This window comes from Uloborus diversus, chromosome 3, assembly GCF_026930045.1.
Source record: "Uloborus diversus isolate 005 chromosome 3, Udiv.v.3.1, whole genome shotgun sequence".
NCBI classification, from domain to species: Eukaryota; Metazoa; Arthropoda; class Arachnida; order Araneae; family Uloboridae; genus Uloborus; species Uloborus diversus.
In genome coordinates, this window is record NC_072733.1 from 41,266,089 (window position 1) to 41,279,257 (window position 13,169).

At 31.2% G+C, this 13,169-nt stretch overlaps 1 protein-coding gene across 1 annotated transcript in view; it reads left to right on the forward strand.

Moving 5' to 3' along the window:
- Positions 1 to 13,169, forward strand: part of LOC129218631 (chordin-like protein 1) — a 145,136-nt gene that overhangs the window by 66,085 nt on the left and 65,882 nt on the right. The window contains exon 3 of the mRNA XM_054852951.1: positions 8,330 to 8,484. Within this exon, the coding sequence (XP_054708926.1) occupies positions 8,330 to 8,484 (155 nt within the window). The remainder of the gene's footprint in view (positions 1 to 8,329; positions 8,485 to 13,169) is intronic.

Consider the following 13,169-nt stretch of genomic DNA (forward strand, 5'->3'; position numbering starts at 1 on the left):
AGGTGATTCAGCATTCTAATCTAAAAAGAATTATTGTAGACCATTTAAAAGCAGACGAGGTTAGAAATATTTTAGATTTGGTAGAATTACTGCGGTTCTTCATTTGTTGTAAAGAGCACAATAAGGAGAGTAAAAATATTTAGATGAAAGGGATGATGATATAATAGAAATTAACTTAATATATATTGAAGATACAGCTTTACTGGCTGAAGAGTTCAAAACAGATGAAAAATTAAGAATTTGGAAAATCAAGAAAGGAGATTTGGATTTTAGCTTCTGTGAAATAAAAAGAAATAATTAAAACGCATACAAACAAAGTAAAAGAAATGAATTCAATCTGTAATAGAGAGCTATAAATTTAAATGTTTGCAAATATAGTAGTGTACAATATTTCTGCTACTACTTTTATTCATAGAAAAAATTAGAGTAAATTAGAAAGGAATATTGAAATAGATATTTTTATAGTCCTCTACATTCTGCCATAACTCCCTGTGGGCCGAAGAAAACTCGCTCCTTTTTCTTTCACATTCGAAGTGTCAAAGTTTTCATCATATATTTTTTCTCTTTTTTAGCGCAACAACGCTTTCTTTTCTTTTTAAATTAATTAAGTGTTTTTCTTAACATTAGTGTTTTAGTCCATCTCCTTATTTTATTTGTTATTCTCATTAAAATTAAGTAATGCGAAATCCCAGTTTTTCGTTAAAAAGTATAGCTAATAGTTTCTAAATGAAAGCATAACTTAAAGTTCATTACTGTAGTGCACCATTCAATGCAAATATAAATGCTGGACGAAACCAAGGATGAATACGCACTAACCCTGCCAAGTGGGGCAAGTACAATCCTGAAGAGATTCCAAAAAAAAAAAAAAAAAAAAACACTATCAAACTTCTGTTTGTGTGTGTGTGTGTGTGTGTGTAAGTGTTTTTTTTTTTTTTTTTTTTGATAAATTAATTACTGTAAAACCTCGATAAAGGGCTGGAAAATTTAGTTAATGTGCAAGATTGTCTACATCCTTATAGGTATCTTTGAAGTTTGAAGATTCGGGTGCGTACTTGTCCTAACTTACCATTATACGAAAACGATAAAAAAAATACCTCGATTTAGTACTGATATTATCCAATATTGAAGCAAACGTAATGGTATTTTGATTGAAATTTTCGCGAACTATACTTAAGTAAACGACTATAAAGCCAATAAAGAAAGTTGTGGATGCTCCAATTTCTTTCCGTTGTTAAAGAAAACAAATACTGAAGAACATCAAATTGCATCGACGATTTATGAAAACACAAATTAAAGACGGCCAACCCTATGAGATAAGCATTTTGTGTGTGTGTGTGTGTGTCACTCCAACTTCTTCCTTCAATACTCTTTTGTGGCCACATATGGGGTGTTCTTATTTTGTGTTTAGTTGTGAACATTCATTTTATTGTATCTAGTATTATTGCATTCTCTTTGAAATTTAAATAATGTATTTCTCAAAAATGTGCATACAATAACTTATTAGCCTTATACATAAACGTGTAAAACTGCTCCTCATCGCAGACATATTACGTTTTTAATAAAATGAAAAAAGGATTTCCAAATGTATGAAAAAGATGACGTAATCAAGGATTGTTACATTTTATGATGGATGTACTGCTTATACTACCGTGCTGAGCACAAAAGTCGTATATGCAAAGCGATTAACATGAGAAATTACTTTTTCAAGTTTTAAGCTTCCATATGCTACGTGATTCAGATGTCACTTTAAAAAAAAATCCTTATTTCTAATTTATAAATGACTGTAAATCTTTATACTAAAACAACCGAATGGTGATTATAAATCAATTTCCAAAAATAAAGTGCAGATTCGACTGCTGTGCCAAGCATGGCAGTATTATTCAAAAATTATCGTTTCATCAACTGATACTGGTCACTATTTGCGGTTTTAGGTTTTTATGATAAAACGTACTACGGGCATACATGTGCTTTGGGGGGACAATTTGGAAAAAATCACCCAAAAACATTTTGTAGAATACCTATAGCATGAGACGCCAGCACTCAGAATACTTAACTTTTCCAGAGTGCTTGTGCAGTTATTAGGTAGAATGAGTAGGCACTATGTAAGTTCATATTTGCTGGTAAACACATTTCTGTTTTGGTGCTAAATATCAGAAAACTCCACGCGCTATACGAAAGGGTTAATCAGCTATAAGGTGAGATCGCCGAAAAGACAATGTAGATCAGTAAAGCCACCTGCCCCCTCCCTTTTTTTTTTAAATGAAGGATAGCAAAAACCTGCTAGATGGTGATTTTAGCGCCATCTGGAGGCCTAGCTGATGATAAATTGTTATATTGTTATGAACAAGCAATTTGTTATCAACCGGCAAAATTTTATCAAAAGTTATTACAGAAGAGTTTTGCAAAATGTCCTGTTCATATTTTACAGTAAACTTTGTTTCATCATGGTTAAATGTAATTAGAGTAAAAAATGTTGTTCATTGTTTCCGAAAGCCTAATTTATGTGGTTGACGAATTGAAGAAAAAAATATTTTTCCGTCCTTTCTCCCCTGATTTGATAGCCCTAGAAAAATAGACTGTAGTCCAGTAAAGCCATGATTAGTCTTATTTGAACTCCATTGTCTTTATTAAGACACTGATGGATCGGGTGAATGATATAATCTGTTGCTGCATATAGTGCATGAACTGTGGGTTGGAGTGACCAAAATAAGAGAAAAAAATCTCAAAACAACGACTTATCAGTGCTCCGAATGTGACATTAATCTTTCTATTTTCCATTAAATTAAATGAAAATTTTGATAATGATTTTGAGTATATCAAATGCAAATTAATATGTTTCTTAACAACAAAGATTTTTTCAATTTTTCGTAGTTTGATACGTTTTCGACGTTTTTTTTTTTTTTTTTTTTTCAGAGTGTGTGTTATTGGCGATTTGTCATCCTAATAAGACCAAATAGCTTTTTGTTTTGTCGTTAAAACTGCTTTAAAATATTTAAAACTTGAATTTTCACATGGAACTATTTCTTTTCATATTTTTTACGATTCCTGTGATGAATGCCCAACTTTGGATTCAATTGAATCATAAATGAGCGAGATACTAGACCATGAACTTTTCGGCGGCCTTACTTGGCGTACTTATGGTATAGATTGAGTATGGTATTGTGTGTGAAGGGGGATGGCAAGTAGAGGAAGAGTGTGAATGATTCCATTTGTTCTGTATACGTAAATAGGGAATAGGTGTTTGCTTGTGGTGCGCGTACAAAGACAGTTTTAACTTCGGCACCTAACATTTGGCATACAGGTGTATTTTCGCCGAGATTGAGCACCTCGGGCACGTATACTTCATGAAATAATTTTTAGAAATGTTATTTAATGTTTTATGCGATATTGAGCATATTTCATCCTTTAGGATTAAACTAGTTGCGTCAGAAAAATATTTTTCGGCTCTATTGTAGAAAATCGAATATTGTACGTGATGAGCTAAACATTTTTAAAAATGAAAATTTTTTTATGTATTTTATTAATTTCTAATTTAAAACGGGAGTTTTAACGAAATTCTGACTACATTTGGTGCCAAATTTGGCAAGGTATCTTCAAATGTCAAGTAGTATTTCGTTCAAGAAAAAAAAACACTTGCTACCAAATATCCATCACATAAAATCACAAAAGCTCTACTCCCCGTCCTGAAAGTTAAGCTGTCTAGTAGCACACGTTCCGAGAAAAAAGACTTTTCAAGACAGGCCTAGGTATTTCTGGTGGTGATGTATAGCTTCTTTGCAGCTGTTCTACTTTGACAATCCAGAGGGTGCAACCAACCCTCTGTTGACGCCATACTGCAAACTGAGATGCACAAGCATTTCCTGTTTTGAAGGAAATGAAAATTCCGAGGGATTAAGACGATCCCCACTATAGGCATTCTAACCCCGAGGTCAGTGGTACTCACCGAAGTTTTCAGAAAAAAATTCTGGTAAAGTGAGCTGGAGGATCATACTTAGATATTTATTCAGCCATAATATCCATAATGCTGACATAATACTATTGTGCATTAATTTTTCATATATAGTTATTACTTTCAACTGAAAATATGAGAACTAAATACTAATTATGGCCAATTAGCTACTCTAAGAACATAATAATTTGTAGGTTTATTGTTCTATATATATATATATATATATATATATATATATATATATATATATATATATATATATATATATATATATATATATATATATATATATATATATATATATATATATATATATATATATAAAATTAAGCAAACAGAATTACAAATATTAAACAAATTATAAATAACAAATGATGATAAAAAGGAAAAATGCAAACAGCTATTAACTAGGAATAGAAAAAGAGCGAATCCAGAGCTCATCAGCCGTGGAGGATTCATTAATTATGGTCAAAAGACCAAAATTTTAACTATAAACTAGAAGAGAATGCTTAAGCTCCAGTACATGTAATATAGAGTAACAATGGGCAAATGCACCACTTGTTAAGCTAAAAACAATAAACTAGAGCTCAAACCTAAAACTAAAAGCAGGGGGTTTCGCCTCGACTAATTAGGAAAACAAGTTCCGATAATTAGCCTTCCACGGGACAGTACCTGCCAATAACAAAATTGTCTTACCTTGAAATCCAAGTAAACATATCCAGTCCGTTGTTCAGCATGATAAAAAAGCCTATCCATTCGTCAACAAAACATTAAAAATATAAAAACCATGTCCAAAAATGGACATGGTTTTTATATTTTTATATTTATATTTTTAATGTTTGTAATATTTTTATATTTTTAATGTTTTGTTGACGAATGGATAGGCTTTTTTATCATGCTGAACAACGGACTGGATATGTTTACTTGGATTTCAAGGTAAGACAATTTTGTTATTGGCAGGTACTGTCCCGTGGAAGGCTAATTATCGGAACTTGTTTTCCTAATTAGTCGAGGCGAAACCCCCTGCTTTTAGTTTTAGGTTTGAGCTCTAGTTTATTGTTTTTAGCTTAACAAGTGGTGCGTTTGCCCATTGTTACTCTATATTACATGTACTGGAGCTTAAGCATTCTCTTCTAGTTTATAGTTAAAAAATTTTGGTCTTTTGACCATAATTAATGAATCCTCCACGGCTGATGAGCTCTGGATTCACTCTTTTTCTATTCCTACTTAATAGCTGTTTGCATTTTTCCTTTTTATCATCATTTGTTATTTATAATTTGTTTAATATTTGTAATTCTGTTTGCTTAATTTTATATTTACTTGGCTTTTTAGTTTTGCTGCGATGCGCATCTATGGGCTCTTGGTGTGGTCTTTTCAATATTTTTCACTTTTATTATTATTTTATATATATATATATATATATATATATATATATATATATATATATATATATATATATATATATATATATATATATATATATATATATATATATATAGTAATCGCAAAATTAAATCATACATTTAACTCAATTTTGAAATTTTGAAATGGGTTGTTTGAGACTTAGATTTTTATTCAGATATGTGTCTAATGTCTATATGGCCAACATATTGCTAGTCTGCATTAATCGTACATATGTAATAATTATATTCAAATATAATTATATTATAGTTATATTCAATATTTATATTCTATTAAAAATGCGAGAATCCGATTTGAAGAGTGATCATCAATTAGTAACTTTACTATCATAAATATTGACGCATTCATTGTTCTTGATATATATAGTGGAAAGGGTGACAAAACAAGTGAACAAGCCTGGGACACATATGAACAGGATTAAAAAATGCAGGACAAGCTTCAAATTTCAATGAAAAACTCTTTAATATGAAACATATACGTATTTACCAATTACATTGAAGGGTTTGTAACCTATACTGCGTCAGGGTTTTTTTTTTTTTTCTTGTACAGTAACTGTGTCATTAAGAAAATATTTTTTCCCCAACTACATAAATTTGCCCAATTTAAAACTAATCTTTACCCGTTTGAACGTAAACGTGTTCTCATTCATAAGATTTAACAAGGTCAAACATTCAAGTGCTAGATTTCTTATAGTGAATCATTGCATAAAATACTTATAAAACTAAATGAATGTCAATTGAAAGAACAATTGTTAAAATGGTGGAATTAAAATCAATGCAATATATAAAAGATGGGAGAAATATCTATTCAAACAGAGAATTATATCGAAATGTATTGCACCGAAAATTTTTAGGAAGAATTTGCAATATGTGTGAAATTAGAAAATGAAGAGAAGTAGCTTTAAAAGCACTTTATATTAGATTCAATAGAGTTATTATACTCTACAGGATTGAACCTATATCACATTTCAGCTGTATTGGAATCAAGTCTCATTTTATTCTTATCAAATGCTTTTAGCAGATCAATTCTATCGTCGATTCATAAATTAACGCTTAATAAATTACAAATATTTAATTTAACTCCTACATTTGCTCCAGTATTAAATCAACTATTATGTAGTAACACTGCTAAAGAAGCATGTATCAGCAAAAGTCATCCGTAAATGCTTTGACCACATTTGCGCAGCACAGTATTGAAAAACGAGATTTTTTTTATTTTTCAGTAAAATAATATTTTTCAAAAGATGAATTTCCGCTCTTAAAAAAATCAATGCTGTAGAGCGTGTATAATTCAAACTTTTACTAAGAATTTTCATTGCTTCCTCACGAAGTGAAGTCAGTACGTGTGATTGTGTAACCAGGCAAAGTTTTAATATGTTATGTTGCAAGGAACAAGAGCTTTCAATTAAAACTCGCTGAAGAGAAAACAGAACTTTCGGTATGTGTTCTTAAGTTCTCGAGATAGAAACAGAATTATTCAACCCTTTTATCTTGAGTTAATAATCCTTTTTATCAATTCCTAATGTTGAAATCATAAACAGTGCAACCCTGTGGCGAGATCAGTGTGCTTGGCCAAACTCAGAGTTTTTTGTGAGTCCAGGGCTTTCCCAAGTTTTATCTGTAAAGGGAACAGCAAGTGGGCCTCCCTTAAATGCCATTTATCACAATAATTACCGACACACCCCCACCTCTTCCTTGTCTGTTTCTAAAGCTAAACCAATGGCTATCCATCTCGAAGTATGTGTGGACACCATTAATTCTTATCACTAACAGTCCAACTGTCATTGATAAATAATGATATCGCTTGGTACCCCCAAAAGTTGCACAAAACTTTTAGAAGATTAAGTACTTATCGTTTCACAGACATTTAAATACAACTATCGACTTCCGGATTCTAAGTCAGTTTTTCTTTTTCTTACTCAAACTGAGTGTGTGAAGCCTGTGAATGGGTTCCGATTGCCAAATTTCTTTTTTACTTGCTCGGAGTGGAGCTTGCGCAGTGATATTATCGATATCTTGTAGTTTTCACGTATTAAGGAGTTCATCTCATTTTTTTTTAGATATTTTATTAAAATTGCAGAGTTAGTGTGGTATTTTAAAGAATTTTGTTTACATGCCAGAGGTATTTAATTATTGCTGTCGTCATTCATCTCGTCACTGAGTTTTCTTTTTCTTCCACAAACTAAATGTTTGGATTTTGAAAGTTTGGACAGATTTTCTCTTCTCTTTCTCTTTGTCTCTCTCTATTAGTCTCTCTCTTGTTCGTATCCCCCTCTCTCTCTCACTTTAGAACTTATACTTGTAGCTGTTTTCTTTCCTCTAAATACAAATGCACAAATACATACAGAAAATGCATGATTTTGCCTGGAGATTAAAGTTAAGGATTAATTGATAACGTATTATAATAATTCCATGAATTAAAAATTTTGAAATTTGATTTAGGTACTGATGATTTTTTTTTCAAAGTATAACCAAACATTTCTCTTTTGAACGCTTCTGTTTATGTGATCTCATATTCAAAAGTCTTCTTGACATATGCGTTAAATTTGACGTATCGAATCTTTATTCTCTTAAAAAGTCTAAAAAATGGTTATCGAGAATCAAAGTGAGTAATGCGTTTCAGAACGTATCATGGTTCATTTTAATCAATTAACAATAAATTTGAGTCAGCTAAGTTTCATTGTCTGTTATTTAATTTATGATAAAAAATAAGAAATATAATAACTAAATGGGTAAACATTTCAGTCAGTCAATGTGTTAGTATTGAAATTTCCATAAAACGAGAAATTAAACTTTACTTTCCATTACAATACTTTTAAAAATTTTCGGTAACTTTTTAAGAAAATTCCTTCTGTTCGTTTATGTTTAATGAATGTTTTTTACGTTTTTTTAGTTTTATTACTTGTCTTGGTAATAAGTGCTACAAAAATGCTTAAGAAAATTTGTTTTCTGCTTACAGCATCATTAGGTGCTCCACCTCCAACACTGAACCCTAGCGGTAGTGGAAGATTGCACTGTTCTATGGCTGGCCAGGAGTACGAAATTAATCAGACATGGTATAAACATCTGAAAACTCCTGCACTTACTATATGCGTTCATTGTCTATGTAAGCCTGTAAGTAGTCTTAAACTGGATTTTTCAAATTAAGTAAATTAACATATTATTACTATTGATCATTGGCATATCTTTATCAGAAACTAGATGCCTTGAAAAAGTTATAATAAGTTATGAAGTTATTTTTGCACATACAGTATGTAGTGTTCAAAATTGCAATTCTTGATTGCAAAAACTTTATAATTAATCGGAAACAAACTCCATGCTTTTTTCTTTTTTCTTTGACATTTGTTAAAAGTAAAATAAATTCTAAAGGTTTTTCTTTTTTTTTTCTTCTTGACGTCTGATTAAAATTAGATTTCTTGCAAAGTACTGTGCAGAAATAACTCTACTTTCATTTGATATTTTTTTATTTATTCCAACTGGGAAATTTATTTTTTACGAATATTATGATGTATTCATTTGTACTATTTTTTCTTCTGTTTTAGTCAGCTTGCGTATGCACAAAAAAAAAACTTGAATTTGAAATATTCTTGTCTTAAAAAAAGTTCCTGTTGAATTTTCTTGAAATATGACGCCTAACAGTTTCCGTGTATGAATTTGATATCATTTAATGTAACTAACTTGGGTTATTCTCATGTCTGTAGTATTTTGTTTTTGAAAATTGCTTTAGCTCTTGGTAAAGCAAAAATGTTCATGTCTAAGACAATTGAAAAAGGGATACGACTGAAGTAAGAAAACAGATATTGACATAAGAGGAGAGTAAGCTCGAGTAATTTTCAGAACACTTCTAGTTAATAATATCACTTAGCTTTACTTAGATTTAAAATCTTTAAGATAATTTTAAAAAGTAAGAATTAGCTAGTACTTTTACTATGTTATTTTTAAGTACTTTTTAAGGGCAGTGGCAGTTGCTGCTACAGAGCATGGTTTTGAAAAATATTTCAACGGAAGTCTACCTGTGGCTTGAATTTTGCACGCGCTTTGCTGAAAGGAAGCTTTAAAAAGTCCACTCAAATACATTTTCCTCTCATCGCCTTATTTGAAAAATATATATATGTATAATTTTCTTGAAAGTGTTATATAGATGTACTATCTTAAGCTGAAATAGTCATATTCGGTGGGAAAAAAAGATGCAAGGGTGAGAACTCTAATTAGTAAGAACAGAACAAGAAAATTAAAGAAATATACTTTAGTAACGGACGCATTTAAGGGACATTTAAAGAGAAAAATAGTGTTCTTTTTAAATAGAAAAAAACCCAGGGATAGGATTGTTACTTTATATAGTGGTTGACACGAGACAATATTTCAATCAATATGAAAACTTTATTTTTAATTATGCTAGTAGTGGTGTTGTGTTCAGGTTGTACGGTGCGCAGTCATTTTAAAGAGTATCAGGCTATACAACGGTTTTTGATTTAATGATATGCTATAGCTTTAGAACAAGGCCATTTGAGACCCAGAGTATTGAAGTCGGAGTAATTTTGGAATAAAAGAGTTGGAGACGGAAGCTTCAAAATTACAGGAGTCGGAATCGATCAATTGTCCCTCCAATTCCTATCTCAGGCTAAAACAGCATTTGCAAAATGATGAATAACAAGTAAAATTTAATTGTCTACTTTCTTTGTAATACAATATGAGATTTAACGAAATATTTTTACGTTTTACGATACTGATAACATATATATATTTCTTTTAAAGTTAACTGATGGTTTTTTTCAAAAAAAACATCTCGCTAAATGCTTAGTGCTGTATTATTGCATAGAAAACTGTCAAATCGTCATGTTTACTTGCTATTTGGATCAATGACCTTCCCAACATTGTAACAAAAGAGCTTTTAACACTCCCTGCGTAGGAAGCACTCCACTCAAATTCAAGCATTTCCTGCGACATCTTAGTCCCTGATGTAGCATTCAGATTAAAGAATTATCCGGGAACTAGCAGGATATCCTTGACACAGAGGGGAAAAAATGAAGAATACGAATCAAAAGACAATGTTCAATTCTTAAGGAAACATTTTAGGGATACCAAAGACCAATCTATTAGCAAATCTATGAGAAGATACATTGTATCAATTGAAAGGGAAGATCTGGAATATAATTCGTTACAATGTAACTATGTGTAAAGGACTTTGTATGTACTGTAAAAAAATTCCGAATCGTTACTGGGTATTTCCGTGTAACGTTTCGGGAGTTCAATGGTTTTTATCCACTTCCAGGAAATATCAAGTATTGCTCTCAAAAAAATTCCTGAATTGCTACAAGTTGTTTAAATGTAGTTTCTCTGTGATGCAAAAAATATTTTTAGCTCCCAGTTTAATGGTTAAATGAGAGTATTTATAAGAGGTATCGGCTTTAGTTCGATTACGGCTCGTCTGTACTGATTAATCTCCCAAAGGGATGCAATAAATGGAATAATGGATAAGTATGGACTACGTAGCTATGCAAGAATTGCAATGAAGTGAGATGCTTGGTACTTGCTTGCAATTCTAGCTTAGCTTTGGCCATGATTGCCGAACTGCTTTTTAACTGTCTTGATAGATCAGGAAGGTAACAAGCTGTTATATTATTCCTACTTAAGATGACTCTGAAGTTCCAGATACACGACTGGCTTTAAACGAGAACATTTCAGGAATTTTCAGGAAGGTTACTGAATTTTAGCAGAAAACGTTCCTGGATTTTGCTAGATATGTTACTGGCAGAATTTGGGCACATCAGCGGCCTATATTATTTTCCAGGAACGTTTCTGAATCGTTTTTACAGTGTGTGCTGCAATCACGGTGAAGTATTTTTTAATTTCTAAATTAGATCCCGTGTGCTTAAAGTTTTGTTCAGTCTTTGTCTTCAGAGCTGATATTGATTGTTATTGATACATTTCTTAGTTTTACATCTCATAGCGTAAATTGTAAGCCACTGAACTCCTTACGATATTTTGAACTTTGTATCTTTTGAGGGCTTATATTTCAAAAAGGTAAACTTCACGCTTTTTGAGTAAGAAATAGTCGATTTATTAATACGTTATGACTAGTCATAATTTATAAAAGGAACATACAATATCCCATTACAAGGATTTTTCCTCTCTTTATGTATCCCGGTGTAAGAGCTTGCATACGGTATAAATTATAAGGTTTTAATTTTTAAAATCGTCCTTAGACATAAAAATTAGTCTCGTTTGTAACGCTTATTTTCAGAAAATGAAATTTTGCATAAAACGAAGATTGGACGGTTACTCTTTTTTTTTTCGTCAAGCTATTCCAAGGCAATTTCAAAACTCGAGACTTCGCGAACTATCCAAGTATGCTGGGTAGGTGTCAAACGTGAATAAAGTTACCCAAAAACTAAATTAATTTGTATCCTAGTCGTTACATGAAGGATTACTTTTTAAACATTAGGCGTATTTATCAAGACTTATTCGCACTTTCTAATGCGTCTCACTGAAAAAGTAGTTTTTTTTTTTTTTCGCTCAAGTTTGTTTACATTTAAATGAAAAAAAAAATGCAATTGTTACTAAAGGAATAGGTCATTGGTTTTTAGAGTAAAGTTTTCTTACCTGGACCCCTGCCCCCACCCTTTTTTTTTTTTTTTGCTCAAATTATATTATATAATACAATGACTTTTCCCACATCTGAATCGAGTAACTTATCGAGTTATGTTATACGATAAAAAAAAAACACTCTGTAAAATCATGCGTAGAAGTTCATTTCAGAAAGTATCCTTAAGCAATGACAAAATTCAACAACTGCGAAAATTTACAACACAACTTTATAACAAATGAAAAATCGGAAACAAATGCTTTTAAAATTGATAAAATTTTCCATTAACATCACGCAAACAATTATCTTACTTATTCTAATAGAAAATTTTCGGTTGCAATTTTTAAAGGAGACAACATTGTTTAATACACCCAAACCTGTTTTTATGCGGTGGATAGGGACCGCATAAAAATCGCATTAAAAATGTTCGATACTTCACGAGTAGATATAAAAAGCTGTTTTCGCAACACAGTTAAAAAATATTTTTTTTTTATGCGGTGGATAAAGAAAGTCTCACCTAGAAAATAACCCAAAATGTTATATTTAAACGAAATCAAAGCAAACCAAGTGATGAAAATTTTGCCGACTCGCGAAAAAGTTCCCGAATAAGGAAAATTTTTGGGAGGTCACAGTGACTCCCCATCGGGATGCCCCTGTCGTCACTTGTAGATACTACCTCGCACTCGTTTTATAAATAATTTCCGCTCATTTCATAAGTAATTTTCATATACCTCTCAAAGAAAATTTGTACAAAAAAAAAAAAAAAAAATCGCACAAAAACAGGTTTGGGTGTACTAATAATTTCCTTAAAAAAATAAATAAAACATTAATTTGCCCTAAAAATTAGCATTAGTTCGTTAATGTAAAAGCTAAGTATTCAAAAATAGTTTGCTCGGTCCGGACTTCGAAAATTAATTTGTTTTCAAATTAGAAAGTTAAAGGAGGTGAGGGATGAATGGAACAAGGAATGGATGCGTGTGGGGGTACACAACTTTTAAATGTTTCTTTCAATTACTTTTTTTTTCGCTAATAAGTGGCTTTCGAGTGGCTGAAACTATTTAGAATACGCAGGCACGCGTCTGCTGAATTTATTAATGTAGCTAAAAAACTGAAGATCAATATAAAAAGTAAATGCTTGCACAGTTCTTATTTCTTTAAATATTTCTTAAAATTACCCACGATGTTTTCCAGAAGTGCATATAAAAATAAATAA